The 18,470-nt window shown below is 41.7% G+C and overlaps 1 protein-coding gene and 1 long non-coding RNA gene across 4 annotated transcripts in view; one reads left to right on the top strand and one right to left on the bottom strand.

Moving 5' to 3' along the window:
* The window catches only part of LOC133257351 (uncharacterized), a 100,535-nt gene extending 82,067 nt beyond the window's left edge, over positions 1-18,468 (bottom strand). For all 3 annotated transcript variants that reach the window (XR_009739513.1, XR_009739514.1, XR_009739515.1), the window contains exon 1: positions 18,072-18,468. This is a non-coding gene — a long non-coding RNA (uncharacterized LOC133257351). The remainder of the gene's footprint in view (positions 1-18,071) is intronic.
* Positions 17,530-18,470, top strand: part of WDR75 (WD repeat domain 75) — a 41,420-nt gene continuing 40,479 nt past the window's right edge. The window contains exon 1 of the mRNA XM_061433122.1: positions 17,530-17,871. Coding sequence (XP_061289106.1) covers positions 17,711-17,871 — 161 coding nt within the window. The 5' untranslated portion in view covers positions 17,530-17,710. The remainder of the gene's footprint in view (positions 17,872-18,470) is intronic.

Raw genomic sequence — 18,470 nt, 5'->3', positions numbered from 1 at the left:
TTTTAATTAATTAATTTATTTTAATTAGAGGATAATTACTTTACAATATTGCAATGGTTTTTGCCATACATCAACATGAATTGGCCACAGGTATACATGTGTCCCCCTCATCCTGAACCGCCCCCATCTCCCTTCAAACCATATCCCTCTGGGTTGTCCCAGAGCACTGGCTTTGGGTGCCCTGCTTCATGCATTGAACTTGCGCTCATCTAGTTTACATATGATAATACACATGTTTCAGTGCTATTCTCCAAACCATCCCATCCTCGCCTTCTCCCACAGAGTCCAAAAGTCTGTTCTTTACATCTGTGTCTCCTTTGATATCCTGCATGTAGAATCACTGGCATCATCTTTCTAAATGCCATATATATGCTAATATACAGTATTTGTCTTTCTCTTTCTGACTTATTTCACTTTGTAGAACAGGCTCCAGTTTCATCCACCTCATTAGAACTGACTCAAACGCACTTTTTTATATAGCTGGGTAATATTCCATGTGTATATGTACCACAGCTTTCTTATCCATTCATCTTCCAGTGGACATCTAGGTTGCTTCCATGTCCTGGCTATTGTAAACAGTGCTGCAATGAACACTCGGGTACATGTGTCTCAGTTCTGGTTTCCTTGGGGTGTATGCCCAGCAGTGGGATTGCTGGGTTGTATGGCAGTTCTATTCCCAGTTTTCTAAGGAATCTCCACACTGTTCTCCATAGTGGCTGTACGAGTTTGCATTCCCACCAACAGTGTAAGAGGGTTCCCTTTCCTCCACACCATCTCCAGCATTTATTGTTTGTAGACTTTTTGATGTATAGCCATTCTGACTGGTGTGAAATGACATCTCGTTGTGGTTTTGATTTGCATTTCTCTAATAATGAGTGACGCTGAGCATCTTTTCACGTGTTTATTAGCGACCTGTATGTCTTCTTTGGAGAAATGTCTGTTTAACTCTTTTGCCCACATTTTGATTGGGGTGTTCATTTTTCTGGTACGGAGCTACATAAGCTGCTTGTATATTTTGGAGATTAATTGTCAGTTGTTTTGTTGATATTATTTTCTCCCATTCTGAGTGCTGTCTTCTCACCTTACTTATAGTTTCCTTTGTTGTGCAAAAGCGTTTAAGTTTAATGAGGCCCCACTTATTTATTTTTGTCTTTCTTTCATTACTCTGGGAGGGGGGTCATAGAGGATCTTGCTGTTATTTATGTCAGAGTGTTCTGCCTGTGTTTTCCTCTAAGAGTTTTATAGTTTCTGGTCTTACATTTAGGTCTTTAATCCATTTTCAGTTTATTTTTGTGTACGGTGTTAGAAAGTATTCTAGGTTCATTCTTTTACACGTAGATGACCACTTTTCCCAGCACCACTAATCTGTGCTTCTTTCCTGTTATATTGAATGTTCCTTAAGAAAAGGATCTGTCTTAACCCTGTTTAAGCCTCCCATCTTGCTTCCCTGGTACCTCAGTTGGTAAATAATCCACCTGCAATGCAGGAGACCCAGGTTCGATCCCTGGCTTGGAAAGGTCCCATGGAGAAGGAAATGGCAAACCACTCCAGTATTCTTTTTTTTTTTTTTTAGTTTATTTTTTTATTGAAGTATAATTGCTTTACCGAATTTTGTTGTTTTCTATCAAACCTCAACATGAATCAGCCATAGGTATACATATATCCTCTCCCTTTTGAATCTCCCTCCCATCTCTCTCCCCATCCACTCCAGTAATCTGACCTAGAGAATTCCATAAACAGAGGAGCCTGGTGGGTTACAGTCCATGGGGCTGCAAACAGTTGGACATGACTAAGTGACTAACACACACACACACACACACACACACAAACCTGAGCTAGGCCTGTAACAATTATCTTTGAAAAGAGAAATGGGAGCGGGGGAAGAAGAAATAAAAACAAAACAAAAGTAGTTAATAACTAATAACTACCCTTGAGGGGGAAACAATTAGAAGCACAAATTCTGTGTGGCTAGAACTCTATAAGCAATCATCAACATAAACCAGATATTAGAATACTTTTAAATACAGTACTTAAATACCACAGCAATGAAAAGGTACATAGGTGTTGCACAAAAATCTGCCTTTAATACTGCCAACCTTTAGGAAAATAAAAGGTCAGAGCTATTACTAAATGATAATACAGTGAGATTTAGTTTGGGTTTAATAAAACTTGTATTAGTAGTGAATATTTTTCTAAGTAAAGAATAAGCAAAGCTTACACAGAAGGAGAGGAAATCCTATGGTTATCAAGGAAGGAGTTTAAAGCAAAATCCAACATTTATTTGGTGCAATGGTTTCCCAGAAATAAACTGCTACTCACTAATGGGGTCAAAGACACTAGATGGCTCTCCAAAACGCCCTTTCCTATTCAAAAGGGTTTCAAAATAACGTGGGGGTGGAATGAGAGGCTAGGGAACTGTTCTTCTGTGCATCAAGTGCATTCTCAGAGGACTAACAGCTGTTTCAGTTTACATATTTTAAGTATGACTTTACGCATGGAAATTAAACTTAGGCAACATGCCTAAGAAGCCTGTCTGCAAAAGAACTGCACGTACCATCCACAGCTGGAATTTGTATAGGTCCACATTCTACAGAATATAATGTCCTGTGAGCCACCAATGACCTCCATCCCAAAACCCAAATGTCAAGAACAGCTTCTAATGCTCATGAAATTTTAGGTAGAAAGGGATAAGATGGTGAAGGAAGAGGAATCTGATTTCAAAACAATATAGAAGAATTCTAGAACTTAAAGACATCTTTTGTAAATAAATTCAAGTAAAGATTTACAAAGATCTTTTTGAATGTTTCTATACTAAGAAATGCTCATCCAATAACACTCTACTGAGCTTAAATATCAGCTGGATATTAAAAATATTTTTCTATGTGCTAATAGGGTAATTATAATTTCCGGTACAAGTAAAATACAAAGTCTGCAAAAATAATGATGTGTCTTTGGTGCCACCACGTGGTATATTTGTATTTTTGCAGTCATTTTTTAATAATCAATTTTCATACCTAGTTCTGAAGTCATCATCAGCTCAGATCTCTGGCATGCAAATAATATTAAATACTTCAGGAATATAAGGTTGGTTCCAAGATAATTTACATACTAATAAATCATCAACCAATAAATGGTAATTAGGAACCCACAATGCAGGAAACACTGCATTATGATATCCAAAAGGACAATATACTGTCTTGACCTCTAAGATCATACATCTGTTAACACCAAAACACAGACAAATCAAGTATTAACTTGAGACAACTCAAGCTACCATATAGAAAAAGTAAGAAGATTAAAAAGTAGGAAGATAAATGAGAATATTCATGGAAGAGAACTGAGAAGATTTAAAACTCTTAGAAAGGATTTCAGTTTTTATAATGAAAATAAGAAGGTATTGGGGGCAGGACAAGAAGGGGATGACAGAGGATGAGATGGCTGGATGGCATCACTGACTCGATGGACGTGGGTCTGAGTGAACTCCGGGAGTTGGTGATGGACAGGGAGGCCTGGCGTGCTGCAATTCATGGGGTCGCAAAGAGTCGGACATGGCTGAGCGACTGAACTGAACTGAACTGAATCCGGTATTTCAGGTAGAAGCAACATAAGAAAAGGTACAGATCTAGAATCATCATGGAATGCTAGGAGGACCATACCTACAGTGAGGTTCATAAAAGCAAGAAAAATAAGATAGATTAAAAAAAGTTAGGACAATTTGTGTCAGTCCTTCATTGCCGGCTGCACAGTGCCAGAGCAAGCAGCGGGCTCAAACAAACCTCGTGTGCACCAGGACCCAGGGACCCCACAGAGACTGAGACAGAACTGTGCTTGAGCGTCTCCTGTGGAGGTACGGGTCAGCAGTGGACTGCCACAGGAAGAGGGGCTCTGGGTACAGCAGACTTGAGTATGGCATAAGCCCTCTTGGAGGAAGTCACCATTAACCCTGGCATAGAGCTGCCAGAACTTACACAGGACTGGGAAAAAGACTCTTGGAGGGCACAGACAGAACCTTGTGTGCACCAGGACACAGGAGAAAGGAGCAGTGTCCCCACAACAGACTGACCCAGACTTGCCTGTGGGTGTCCAGGAGTTTCCAGTGGAGGTGTGTGTGGGTGGTGGCCTGCTGCAGGCTTGGGGGCACTGAGTCTAGAAGTACATGCATGGGATCTTTTGAAGGAGGTCTCCATTATCTTCATTGAAAGTGAAGTCACTCAGTCGTGTCTGACTCTTTTCGACCCCTTAGACTGTAGCCTACCAGGCTCCTCTGTCCATGGGATTTTCCAGGCAATAGTACTGGAGTGGATTGCCATTTCCTTCTCCAGGGGATCTTCCCAACCCAGGGCTCGAACCCGGGTCTCCCGCATTGTAGACAGACGCCTTACTGTCTGATCCCTTCTTTATCTTCATTACCTCCACCACAGTTTACCCCAGGTAAATAGTTGGGAGGGAACACAGCTCCACCCATCAACAGAAAACTGGATTCACGATTGACTGAACATAGTGCCTTCGGAGAAGGCAATGGCACCCCACTCCAGTGCTTTTGCCTGGAAAATCCCATGGACAGAGGAGTCTGGTGGGCTGAAGTCCATGGGGTCGCTAAAAGTCAGACACGACTGAGCGACTTCACTTTCACTTTCCACTTTCATGCATTGGAGAAGGAAATGGCAACCCACCCCAGTGTTCTTGCCTGGAGAATCCCAGGGACGGGGAGCCTGGTAGGCTGCACAGAGTCAGACACGACTGAAGCGACTTAGCAGCAGCAGAGCATAGTGAAAGTGAAGTCGCTCAGTCCTGTCCAACTCTTTGCGACCCCATGGACTGTAGCCCACCAGGCTCCTCCATCTATGGGATTCTTCAGGCAAGAGTACTGGAGTGGGTTGCCATTTCCTTCTCCAGGGGATATTCCCAACCCAGGGATTGAACCCAGGTCTCCCGCGTTGTAGGCAGACGCTTTATCATCTGAGCCAGCAGGAAAATCCAGTCACTGGTACTGAGCATGGCCCTGTATAATCATAAGGGATTTGATTTAGGTCATACCTGAATGGTCTAGTGGTTTTCCCCACTTTCTTTAACTTAAGTCTGAATTTGGCAACAAGGAGTTCATGATCTGAGCCACAGTCAGCTCCTGGTCTTGTTTTTGCTGACTGTTTACAGTTCTCCATCTTTGGCAGCAAAGAATATAAACAATCTGATTTCGGTGTTGGCCATCTGGTGATGTCCATGTGTAGAGTTTTCTCTTGTGGATATCTTCAAGAAAATTAGAGATATCAAGGGAACATTTCAGACAAAGATGGGCTCAATAAAGAACAGAAATGTTATGGACCCAACAGAAGCAGAAGATGTTAAGAGGTGGCAAGAATACATAGAAGAACTACACAAAAAAAGATCTTCACGACCCAGATAATTACGATGGTGTTATCACTCACCTACAGCCAGACATTCTGGAATGTGAAGTCAAGTGGGTCTTAGGAAGCATCACTATGAACAAAGCTAGTGGAGGTGATGGAATTCCAGTTGACCTATTTCAAATCCTAAAAGATGATGCTGTGAAAGTGCTGCACTCAATATACCAGCAAATTTGGAAAACTCAACAGTGGCCACAGGACTGGAAAAGGTCAGTTTTCACCCCAATCCCAAAAAATGGTAATGCCAAAGAATGCTCAAACTAGTGCACAACGCACTCTTCTCACACACTAGTAAAGTAATGCTCAAAATTCTCCAAGCCAGGCTTCAAAAACATGTGAACTGTGAATTTCCAGATGTTCAAGCTGGATTTAGAAAAGGCAGAGGAACCAGAGATCAAATTGCCAACATCCGTTGGATCATAGAAAAAGCAAGAGAGTTCCAGAAAAACATCTACTTCTGCTTTATTGACTATGCCAAAGCCTTTTGTGGATCACTACTGTGTGGATCACCACAAAGTGTGGAAAATTCTGAAAGAGATGGGAATACCAGACGACCTGACCTGCCTCTTGAAAAATCTGTATGTAGGTAGGAAGCAACAGTTAGAACTGGACATGGAACGACAGATTAGTTCCAAATAGGGAAAGGAGTACATCAAAGCTATATATTGTCACCCTGCTTATTTAACTTATATTAAGAGTACATCATGAGAAACGCTGGGCTGGAAGAAGCACAAGCTGGAATCAAGATTGCCAGGAAAAATATCAATAACCTCAGATATGCAGATGACACCACCCTTATGGCAGAAAGTGAAGGAGAGATTGCTGGGAAAAATATCAATAACCTCATATATGCAGATGACACTACCCTTATGGCAGAAAGTGAAGGAGAACTAAAGAGCCTCTTGATGAAAGTGAAAGAGGAGAGTGGAAAAGTTGACTTAAAGCTCAATATTCAGAAAACTAAGATCATGGCATCCGGTCCCATCACTTCGTGGCAGATAGATGGGGAAACAGTGGAAACAGTGTCAGACTTTATTTTTGGGGGCTCCAAAATCACTGCAGATGGTGACTCCAGCCATGAAATTAAAAGACACTTACCCCTTGGAAGGAAAGTTATGACCAACCTAGATAGCATATTAAAAAGCAGAGGCATTACTTTGCCAGCAAAGGTCCATCTAGTCAAGGCTATGGTTTTTCCTGTGCTCTGGGACAACCCAGGACTGGGAAATAGACTCTTGGAGGGCACACACAGAACCTTGTGTGCACCAGGACACAGGAGAAAGGAGCAGTGTCACCACAATAGACTGACCCAGACTTGCCTGTAGTGTCCAGGAGTCTCCAGTGGAGGCGTGGGTCGGTGGTGGCCTGCTGCAGGGCTGGGGGCACTGAGTCTAGCAGTATATGCATGGGATCTTTCGAAGGAGGTCTCCATTATCTTCATTGAAAGTGAAGTCGCTCAGTCGTGTCTGACTCTTTGGGACCCCTTACACTGTAGCCTATCAGGCTCCTTTGTCCATTGGCTTTTCCAGACAATAGTACTGGAGTGGATTGCCATTTCCTTCTCCAGGGGATCTTCCCAACCCAGGACTCGAACCTGGGTCTCTCGCATTGTAGACAGATGCTTTACCATCTGAGCCACCATTATCTTCATTACCTCCACCATAGTTTGCCCCAGGTATAGCTGGGAGGGAACACAGCTCCACCCATCAACAGAAAACTGGACTAAAGATTTACTGGGCATAGTGCCTTCGGAAAAGGCAATGGCACCCCACTCCACTGCTTTTGCCTGGAAAATCCCATGGACGAGGGAGCCTGGTGGGCTGCAGACTATGGGGTCGCACAGAGTCGGACATGACTGAAGTGACTTAGCAGCAGCAGAGCATAGTGAAAGTGAAGTCACTCAGTCATGTCCAACTCTGTGCGACCCCATGGACTGTAGCCTACCAGGCTCCTCCATCCATGGGATTCTCCAGGCAAGAGTACTGGAGTGGTTGTCATTTCCTTCTCCAGGGGATCTTCCTGACCCAGGGATCATACCCGGGTCTCCCACATTGTAGGCAGACGCCTTACCATCCGAGCCACCAGGGAAATCCAGTCACTGGTACTGAGGATGGCCCTGTATAATCATAAGGGATTTGATTTAGGTCATACCTGAATGGTCTAGTGGTTTTCCCCACTTTCTTTAACTTAAGTCTGAATTTGGCAACAAGGAGTTCATGATCTGAGCCACAGTCAGCTCCCGGTCTTGTTTTTGCTGACTGTTTACAGTTCTCCATCTTTGGCAGCAAAGAATATAAACAATCTGATTTCGGTGTTGGCCATCTGGTGATGTCCATCTTCTCTTGTAGATCTTTTCAAGAAAATTAGAGATATCAAAGGAACATTTCATGCAAAGATGGGCCCAATAAAGGACAGAAATGGTAGGGACCTAACAGAAGCAGAAGATGTTAAGAAGAGGTGGCAAGAATATATAGAAGAACTATACAAAAAAAAATCTTCACGACCCAGATAATCACGATGGTGTGATCACTGACCTAGAGCCAGACATCCTGGAATGTGAAGTCAAGTAGGCCTTAGAAAGCATCACTACGAACAAAGCTAGTGGAGGTGATGGAATTCCAGTTGACCTATTTCAAATCCTAAAAGATGATGCTGTGAAAGTGCTGCACTCAATATGCCAGCAAATCTGGAAAACTCAACAGTGGCCACAGGACTGGAAAAGGTCAGTTTTCATTCCAATCCTAAAGAAAGACAATGCCAAAGAATGCTCAAACTACTGCACAATTGCACTCATCTCACATGCTAGTAAAGTAATGCTCAAAATTCTCCAAGCCAGGCTTCAACAACACGTGAACCGTGAATTTCCAGATGTTCAAGCTGGATTTAGAAAAGGCAGAGGAACCAGAGACCAAATTGCCAACATCCGCTGGATCATGGAAAAAGCAAGAGAGTTCCAGAAAAACATCTACTTCTGCTTTATTGACTATGCCAAAGCCTTTTGTGGATCACTACTGTGTAGATCACCATAAAGTGTGGAAAATTCTGAAAGAGATGGGAATACCAGATGACCTGACCTGCCTCTTGAGAAAGCAGTATGCAGGTAGGAAGCAACAGTTAGAACTGGACATGGAACAACAGATTGGTTCCAAATAGGGAAAGGAGTACATCAAAGCTATATATTGTCACCCTGCTTATTTAACTTATATGTAGAGTACATCATGAGAAATGCTGGGTTGGATGAAACACAAGCTGAAATCAAGATTGCCAAGAGAAATATCAATAACCTCAGATACGCAGATGACACCACCCTTATGGGAGAAAGTGAAGGAGAACTAAAGGGCCTCTTGATGAAAGTGAAAGAGGGGAGTGAAAAAATTGACTTAAAGCTCAACATTCAGAAAACTAAGATCATGGCATCTAGTCCCATCACTTTGTGGCAAATAGATGGGGAAACAGGGGCTTACTTTATTTTGCGGGGGCTCCAAAATCACTGCAGATGGTGACTTCAGCCATGAAATTAAAAGATGCTTGTTCCTTGGAAGAAAATTTATGACCAACCTAGACATCATATTAAAAAGCAGAGACATTACTTTGCCAACAAAGGTCCATCTAGTCAAGGCTATGGTTTTTTCAGGAGTCATGTATGGATGTGAGAGTTGGACTATAAAGAATGCTGAGCGCCGAAGAATCCAACCAGTCCATCCTAAAGGAAATCAGTCCTGAATATTCATTGGAAGGACTGATGTTGAAGCTCAAACTCCAATACTTTGGCCCCCTATGCAAAGAACTGACTCATTTGAAAAGACCCTAATGCTGGGAAAGATTGAAGGCAGGAGGAGAAGGGGACAACAGAGGATGAGGTGGTTGGATGGCAACACAGACTCAGTGTTCATGAGTTTGAGTAAACTCCAGGAGTTGGTCATGGACAGGGAGGCCTGTTGTGTGGGGTCTCAAAGAGTCAGACACGACTAAATGACTGAATAGAACTGAACTTCATTGCCAGATCAAGAAGCCTAGATTTTACCTATAGCTCATAAGGAATCATTGATTCAAATTATCATGCTTTTATTTACCACTGTAGAAATAATCCATCTGCCATATGAACATCTACTTTATGTGAAAATAATTTATTTCCCAAGTTGAAAATAATCTAACAAGTCAGGCCCTTTAATATTGCACTCTGAATAGGTAATTTGAGATTACAAAGCCCTGATATCAAAGTCAACCAATAAATCACTCCAGAAAGAAAAAAAATTCATACTAAAATGGACAGTGACTGAACCCAATGGGATATGAAACCTTCTTCCTAGTATTTTACGGAGATCTGTTCTGAGTGGATGGGTGAGTGTTGTAGGGAAGGAGAAGAAATTTAGACTCATAGGCCCCTTTGGAAGCAGAGTGTAATGTAGTGTGTATTGAGGAAGAGCAGAGTCAGGTAAGGAATGAAGGACTAGGACAGTTGCTAGGTGAGACTTGGATGGCCAGGTAAAAGTGAAGACTCCAGCACCAGGTCAGTTTTCTTCAAATGGTTGACGTAAAATTTTTTTAAAATAGAAAATTTATTGTGGGTCATATGTTACTGGATGCTATAATTGATCTGTTCTTTAACATGCACTTACAGAGCACCATGAAGAATAAAAGATCTCCGGGGGGAGATTCAAATAACAGTTCCTCAATCTTCACATGTGAGAAATCATGGGGAAAAGCTGAGGTCTTGTTTATGCTGTTCATCCACCTGGAATTTTCTTTACAGAGTCGGCTTACTTCTATTCATCCTTTAAGAATCAGGTGAATCGTCACTTCCCTCAGAAATTCAGATCAGCTCATGGGGCCTTCTGTAAACCCACATCATCATGTATATATGACACTTGCACTTGATTACACCATAACATAATGATCACTTTTGTGTCCATATCCCTCAATATCATATGAGACTCTTAACATAAGTATCATATCTTGTTAACTCATCTTTGTATTCCCAGGAACTAGGACACTGTCTTATATTAAATATTCAATGTTTGTTGAATTAGGAAGCAAAATATGTTATTTAAAAAATAAAATTATACACCTATCAGAATGGCCAAAATCCAGAACATTGACAACAAAAACTTCTGGCAAGAATATGGAGCAATAAGAATCCTCATACATTGTGGTGGGGTTGCCAATTAGTATACCCCTTTGGAAATAATTTGGAGGTTTCTTACAAAACTAAACATTCTGTTACCAAGCAGTTCAGTAATAGCAATCCTTGGTGTTTACCCAAAGCAGTTGAAAACTTACATCTACACCAAAACCTATACATGGATGTGATAGCGGCTTTATCCATAATTGCTAAAACTTGGATGCAACCAAGATGTCACATCCTCAGCGAGTGAATGAATAAATAAACTACTGTACATTCAGATAATGGAATATTATTATTCAGCACTAAAAAGAAATGTGCTATCATGCTATAAAAAACCGTGAAGGAAACATATGAATATTACTAAGCAAAAAAAGTCAATCTGAAAATGCTACATATTGTATGACTTCAACTATATGATATTCTAGAAAAGTCTAGGGATGGAAGCAATAAGAAAATCAGTGGTTTCAAGTGTGGGGGTGAGGAGGAAAGATGAACAGGCAGAGCACAAAGGATTTTTTAGGGCAGTGAAAATATTCTGTGTGATATTATAATGCTGGAGATGTCATTACAAATTTGTTCAAAACTATAGAACATACAACAGTCAGAGTGAACACTTGGGTAAGCTAGGAACTTGCATGATTATGATGTGGCAATGTAGGTTCATCCATGGTAAAAAAATGTACAACTCTGGTGAGTGGTGTTGATAAGAGGGGAGGCTATGCCTACGGAAGCCCCCCCTCTTCTATGCACAGTATATGGAAAATCTCTATACCTCCCTCTCACTTTTGTTGTAAACCTAAAACTGCTCTAGAAAAAGTTAATTTTAAAAAATTTAAGTCACTAGGAGAGTATACATTAAAACACAATTATATACAGGGCTGGAGAAAGCACAAGCTGGAATCAAGATTGCTGGGAAAAATATCAATAACCTCAGATATACAGATGACACCACCCTTATGGCAGAAAGTGAAGAAGAACTAAAGAGCCTCTTGATGAAAGTGAAAGAGGAGAGTGAAAAAGTTGGCTTAAAGCTCAACATTCAGAAAACAAAGATCATGGCATCCGGTCCCATCACTTCATGGGAAATAGATGGGGAAACAGTGGAAACAGTGGCTTACTTTACTTTTCTGGGCTCCAAAATCACTGCAGATGGTGACTGCAGCCATGAAATTAAAAGACGCTTACCCTTGGAAGGAAAGTTATGACTAACCTAGACAGCATATTAAAAAGCAGAGACATTACTTTGTCAACAAAGGTCCATCTAGTCAAGGCTATGGTTTTTCCAGTGGTCATGTATGGATGTGAGAGTTGGACTATAAAGAAAGCTGAGCACCAAAGAGTTGATGCTTTTGAACTGTGGTGTTGGAGAAGACTCTTGAGAGTCCCTTGGACTGCAAGGAGATCCAACCAGTCCATCCTAAAAGAGATCAGTCCTGGGTGTTCATTGGAAGGACTGATGCTGAAGCTAAAACTCCAATACTTTGGCCACCTGATGCGAAGAGCTGACTCATTTGAAAAGACCCCGATGCTGGGAAAGATTGAGGGCAGGAGGAGAAGGGGACAACAGAGGATGAGATAGTTGGATGGGATCACCTACTCAATGGACATGGGTTTGGGTGGACTCCAGGAGTTGGTGATGGACAGGGAGGCCTGGCGTGCTGCAGTTCATGGGGTCGCAAAGAGTTGGACACGACTGAGTGACTGAACTGAACTGAATACACCTATTAAGATGATTTTTAAAAGATTAAATGGATGAACTACTTTATATAATAGTATATATACTATTTCATAATTGTTTAATGTTTTTATATTTTCACTTGTTTTTCAAAAATTAATTGTCAAGTTTCTAAACTAAATTAATTCACAAAGGCTGTATGTCTACTCTAAGGTGTTGAAAAACACTGTATCTTGAAAAAAAAAAAAAAAGGCCTTAGAAATTCATTACTTTGAATAATGCAGAAACACAATTTATTTTCAGACAATTCATCTTACATGTTGAATTAAATTTCATGATTGCATGTATCAGTGGATAATTATTTAATCTAATTCAGATTTTATGAATTATACATTAATCAACATAATTTAATTCAAAAATGAGGAAACAAAACAGAGTAGACATCAGTTGTATGTAAACAATAAGAACTTTTTAAAGTTCTGCAGTATCTGGGAAACCAATTTAGAATGCAGGTTTAAAAATAATAAATACTGTATTAAAAATGTCAAAAGTGTTCTCTATATTCACATTTGTTTCTTAGCAACCAGGTTGTAATCTTGTTAAACTCTGCACCCTAATAGTTGAAGAAACAATTTTAGAATGCACCCCCAAATATATGTATACACACAGGCTAAGAATATGTGCGTGTGTGCGTGTATGTGTCCACAGTAGTGTACTAAATTCTTATAAACACAAAACCAAATAGACATGAAAAGGACTAAGGTCAGAGAAGCTCCAAAAAAAGATTCATGAAATCAGGCCCTCAGCAGAGTCAGTGACTGGTCATTCTGTTGCTGTAGTTGCTGTTGTTTAGCCGCAAAGTTATTCTTTTGTGACCCCATAGACTGTAACCTGCCAGGTTCCTCTGTCCATGGGATTTTCCAGGCAAGAATACTGGAGTAGGTTGCCATTTCCTTCTTCAGGGGATCTTCCCAACCCAGGGATCAAACTCACATCTCCTGCATTGGCAAGTGGGTTCTTTACTGCTGAGCCACGATGGAAGCCCATGTGTAGCGAATTACACCTTTATATATAGTAAGGCAAATTTAGTAAAAGCTTGTAATGAATAGCTAGAATACCCTTAGGGATATAACTAGCATAAAATATTTATTAAGTCTAAGTACTTAAAAGTATAGTGTTTTGTATAAGTTGATTTTTATGTGGGTAGGACTTGAGACTCTACTTAATGGCTTATTTTGCACTTGTTTAGTCACTAAGTCATGTCTGACTCTTTGTAACCCCATGGATTGCAGCACACCAGGCTTCCCTTTCCTTCACTATCTCCTGGATTTTGCTCAAGCTCATGTCCACTGAGTCAGTGATGCCATCCAATCATCTCATCCTCTGTCACCCACTTCTCCTCCTGCTTTCAATCTTTCCCAGCATTAGGGTCTTTTCCAATGACTTGGCTCTTCACATCAGGTGGACAAAGTATTAAGATTTTCAGCTCCAGCATCAGTCCTTCCAATGAATATTCAGGACTGATTTTCTTTAGGATTTACTGGTTTGATCTCCTTGCAGTCCAAGGGACTCTCAAGAGTCTTCTCCAACACCACAATTCAAAAGCATCAATTCTTTGGCACTCAGCCTTTTTTATGGTCCAACTCTCACATCCATACGTAACTACTGGAAAAGCCATTGCTTTGACTGTATAGACCTTTGTTGGCAAAGTGATGTTTCTGCTTTTTAATATGGTGTCTAGTTTTGCCAGTTTTTCTTCCAAGGAGCAAGCATCTTTGAATCTCATGGCTGCAGTCACAAACTGAAGTGATTTTGGAGCCCAAGATAATAAAATCTGCCTCTGTTTCCACTGTTTCCCCATCTATTTGCCATGAAGTGATGGGACCAGGTGGGGTGATATTCATTTTTTTGAAGATTTAAACCAGGTTTTTCACTCTCCTTTCACCCTCATCAGGAGTCTCCTTAGTTCCTCTTCACTTTCTGCCATTAGAGTGGTATCTGCAAATCTGTGCACAGTCCTCATTAAATCGTGAAATTCTTTTAGCTTTCTCAACTGAAAACACACACACACAACCTAAAAGTTGAGAGCTGTATGTTTATTTGGTGGCAATTGTTAGTACTTCAAGCCTGGGAGACAGAATTTCAAGTAGCCTAAGAAACTGCTCCGAGGAGGCAGAGGAAGGAGTCAGCTTACATAGAAGTTTGCAACAAAGAGGGCAGATAGTCAGATTAGATTATTTTTAATTAAGGAAACTAGATAGAGTGCCTGATGAACTATGGACTGAGGTTCGTGACATTGTACAGGAGACAGGGATCAAGACCATCCCCATGGAAAAGAAATGCAAAAAAGCAAAATGGCTGTCTGAGGAGGCCTTACAAATAGCTGTGAAAAGAAGAGAAACCAAAAGCAAAGGAGAAAAGGAAAGACATAAGCATCTGAATGCAGAGTTCCAAAGAATAGCAAGGAGAGATAAGAAAGCCTGCCTCAGTGATCAATGCAAAGAAATAGAGGAAAACAACAGAATGGGAAAGACTAGAGATCTCTTCAAGAAAATCAGAGATACCAAAGGAACATTTCATGCAAAGATGAGCTCAGTAAAGGATAGAAATGGTATGGACCTAACAGAAGCAGAAGATAGTAAGAAGAGATGGCAAGAACACACAGGAGAATTGTGCAAAAAAGATCTTCATGACCCAGATAATCACGATGGTGTGATCACTGACCTAGAGCCAGACATCCTGGAATGTGAAGTCAAGTGGGCCTTAGGAAGCATCACTAAGAACAAAGCTAGTGGAGGTGATGGAATTCCAGTTGACCTATTTCAAATCCTAAAAGATGATGCTGTGAAAGTGCTGCACTCAATATACCAGCAAATTTGGAAAACTCAGCTGTGGCCACAGGACTGGAAAAGGTCAGTTTTTATTCCAACCCCAAAGAAAGGCAATGCCAAAGAATGCTCAAATTACCGCACAATTGCACTCATCTCACACGCTAGTAAAGTAATGTTCAAAATTCTCCAAGCCAGGCTTCAGCAATATGTGAACCGTGAACTTCCTGATGTTCAAGCTGGTTTTAGAAAAGGCAGAGGAACCAGAGATCAAATTGCCAACATCCGCTGGATCATCGAAAAAGCAAGAGAGTTCCAGAAAAACATCTACTTCTGCTTTATTGACTATGCCAAGGCCTTTGACTGTGTGGATCACAATAAACTGTGGACAATTCTGAAAGAGATTGGGAATACCAGACCACCTAACCTGCCTCTTGAGAAATTTGTATGCAGGTCAGGAAGCAACAGTTAGAACTGGACATGGAACAACAGACTGGTTCCAAATAGGAAAAGGAGTACGTCAAGGCTGTATATTGTCACCCTGTTTATTTAACTTATATGCAGAGTACATCATGAGAAACGCTGGACTGGAAGAAACACAAGCTGGAATCAAGATTGCCGGGAGAAATATTGATAACCTCAGATATGCAGATGACACCACCCTTATGGCAGAAAGTGAAGAGGAACTAAAAAGCCTCTTGATGAAAGTTAAAGTGGAGAGTGAAAAAGTTGGCTTAAAGCTCAACATTCAGGAAACGAAGATCATGGCATCCGGTCCCATCACTTCATGGTAAATAGATGGGGCAACAGTGGAAACAGTGTCAGACTTTATTTTTCTGGGCTCCAAAATCACTGCAGATGGTGACTGCAGCCATGAGATTAAAAGACGCTTACTCCTTGGAAGGAAAGTTATGACCAACCTAGATAGCATATTCAAAAGCAGAGAAATTACTTTGCCAACAAAGGTCCGTCTAGTCAAGGCTATGGTTTTTCCTGTGGTCATGTATGGATGTGAGAGTTGGACTGTGAAGAAGGCTGAGCGCCAAAGAATTGATGCTTTTAAACTGTGGTGTTGGAGAAGACTCTTGAGAGTCCCTTGGACTGCAAGGAGATCCAACCAGTCCATTCGGAAGGAGATCAGCCCTGGGATTTCTTTGGAAGGAATGATGCTAAAGCTGAAACTCCAGTACTTTGGCCACCTCATGCAAAGAGTTGAGTCATTGGAAAAGACTCTGATGCTGGGAGGGATTGGGGGCAAGAGGAGAAGGGGACGACAGAGGATGAGATGGCTGGATGGCATCACTGACTCGATGGATGTGAGTCTGAGTGAACTCCGGGAGTTGGTGATGGACAGGGAGGCCTGGCGTGCTGCAATTCATGGGGTCGCAAAGAGTCGGACACAACTGAGAAACTGATCTGATCTGATCTGATCTATGTATGCTTATAAAAATATCAAGAAGCACATACACCAAACTTTTCATGGTGGAGATATTAGGGGAAACTGACTGAAACTGCCCACTCCAGCCAAGCACCATAGTAACTACTTCCATGCCTTATTTTATGACAGAAGGTCCTGTTGAGGAACATGGAACTGATAAGCCACCAAGTGGAAGAGTTAAGGAAAGGGAAAAAGGAGATGTCACGCGTCCTCTAACCTCCCAGAATCCTTCTCACTTGCATCCATCTTGGCTGAGCAATACATGCGCCAACAGGAAGGACCCTACTCAGAATGATTGGACAGAGAAAACCATCAGCCATGTGACAGAACAGTCCTCCCAGTTTCCCTTACCTACTGCTCTCCACCTGGGTGCCTCCTCCCAATAAAGCCTCCACTTTATCAGCATGTGTGTCTCCTCAGACAATTCATTTCCGAGTGTTAGACAAGAGCCCCCATTCAAACCCTGGAAGGGGTCCCCCTTTCTGCAACAGAGAATAGGATCAAGAGGGACCATTCTATTTCTGCACTGGTTTTATACCAAATTTGTATTACCATTGAATTGTTAAACTATTACCTTTCAAACTATACAACCTTAACACATATTCATCAGGTCAATCCTAAACCTCCTCAGAGAAAACTATTCTCTCTCTTATATTCCTATTTTATTTTCAGTATACAATCTGTGATCGTTTTGTTTGTTAAAGATTTTTGCCTTTCTCCCATCGAAGGTAACAGGACAGGGATCACATCTGTCTTGAATTGTGTCTCACATATAGAAGGCTCTCAATAATTATTTGCCTCCACAAAGACTGGAGGGATGTGGTAATTTTCTACAGAATCAACGCAGTTTCTGTTCCTGTTCCTGTTATAGTTATGCTGTCTGTGGCTCTTTACACCTAAGAGAATTACAGAGGAGATTGGTAAATGTTTATTGAATGAATGAAACAACGAAGAGAAGCACCCCCTAATATATAGGGACCACGAATATGTAACATATAAGCTTACAAAAGGGAATGGAGATGAGAGGCATAAACATTCTCAGAGTTCAGGGATTCGGTTGACTAACTGGGGAAGCTAAAACCACAGAAACTCGAGCGAAACAGCAGCAACCAGGGGGCAGGCTAAAGCCCTTAGCCAGGGTAAAGCCGAGAAGATTTAATGAACGTGGGAGAGATGGGGTAGGAGCCAGGTGTCCAAAGGAAAAAGCCAGGCTCATGAAGCTATAAGGGTTCTGTAGGAATGTATGCTCAGAGGAAGACGACTACGGGACGACTAACGAGAGGTCCTAACAGCTGTGCAAAATACAGAACGCTACGTTTCCACCCAAGAACTCAATTTGCGCAACCAAGCAAGCCGTTGGCTCGAAACGCTGGCGTCATCTTGCAGCGCCCAAATCAGAGGTAAGAGAAAGGCAAAAAAGACTGGAAGAGTTTGGGGAAAGACTGGAGGTCACTTGACACTTTGGGCCTCCTTTCTCTTCCGGCGGAAGAAACTATAGAGAAGGGTTAACAAAGCAGGAGAGAAATGTATCTATAATAAACAACAGTTTAGAGGAATCTAATATAAATACATTGTGTCTATGTCTCTGTTTCGCTTTTACCTTTTCAGTTCAGTTCAGTCGCTCAGTCGTGTCCGACTCTTTGCGACCCCATGAATCGCAGCACGCCAGGCATCCCTGTCCATCACCAACTCCCGGAGTTTATTCAAACTCATTTACCTTTTACACATGTCCTAATGTGGGTCGGGAAGATCCCCTGGAGAAGGAAATGGCAACCCACTCCAGTACTCTTGCCTGGAAAATCCCATGGACTGAGGAACCTGGTAGGCTACAGTCAACGGGGTCGCAAAGAGTCGGACACGACTGAGCGACTTCACTTTCACTTTTCACTTTTCAATGTTACTTGCCCAAGCCAAAGATGGCCGCACAGGCGCTGGGTCTTACCATAGAAACCTACCATAGAGACTGAGTCCTAGAATGCCCCCTCTTGGCGGCCTGTGG

Source organism: Bos javanicus, chromosome 2 (assembly GCF_032452875.1).
Source record: "Bos javanicus breed banteng chromosome 2, ARS-OSU_banteng_1.0, whole genome shotgun sequence".
Taxonomy (NCBI): Eukaryota; Metazoa; Chordata; class Mammalia; order Artiodactyla; family Bovidae; genus Bos; species Bos javanicus.
This window is presented reverse-complemented; position numbering and strand designations above follow the sequence as displayed.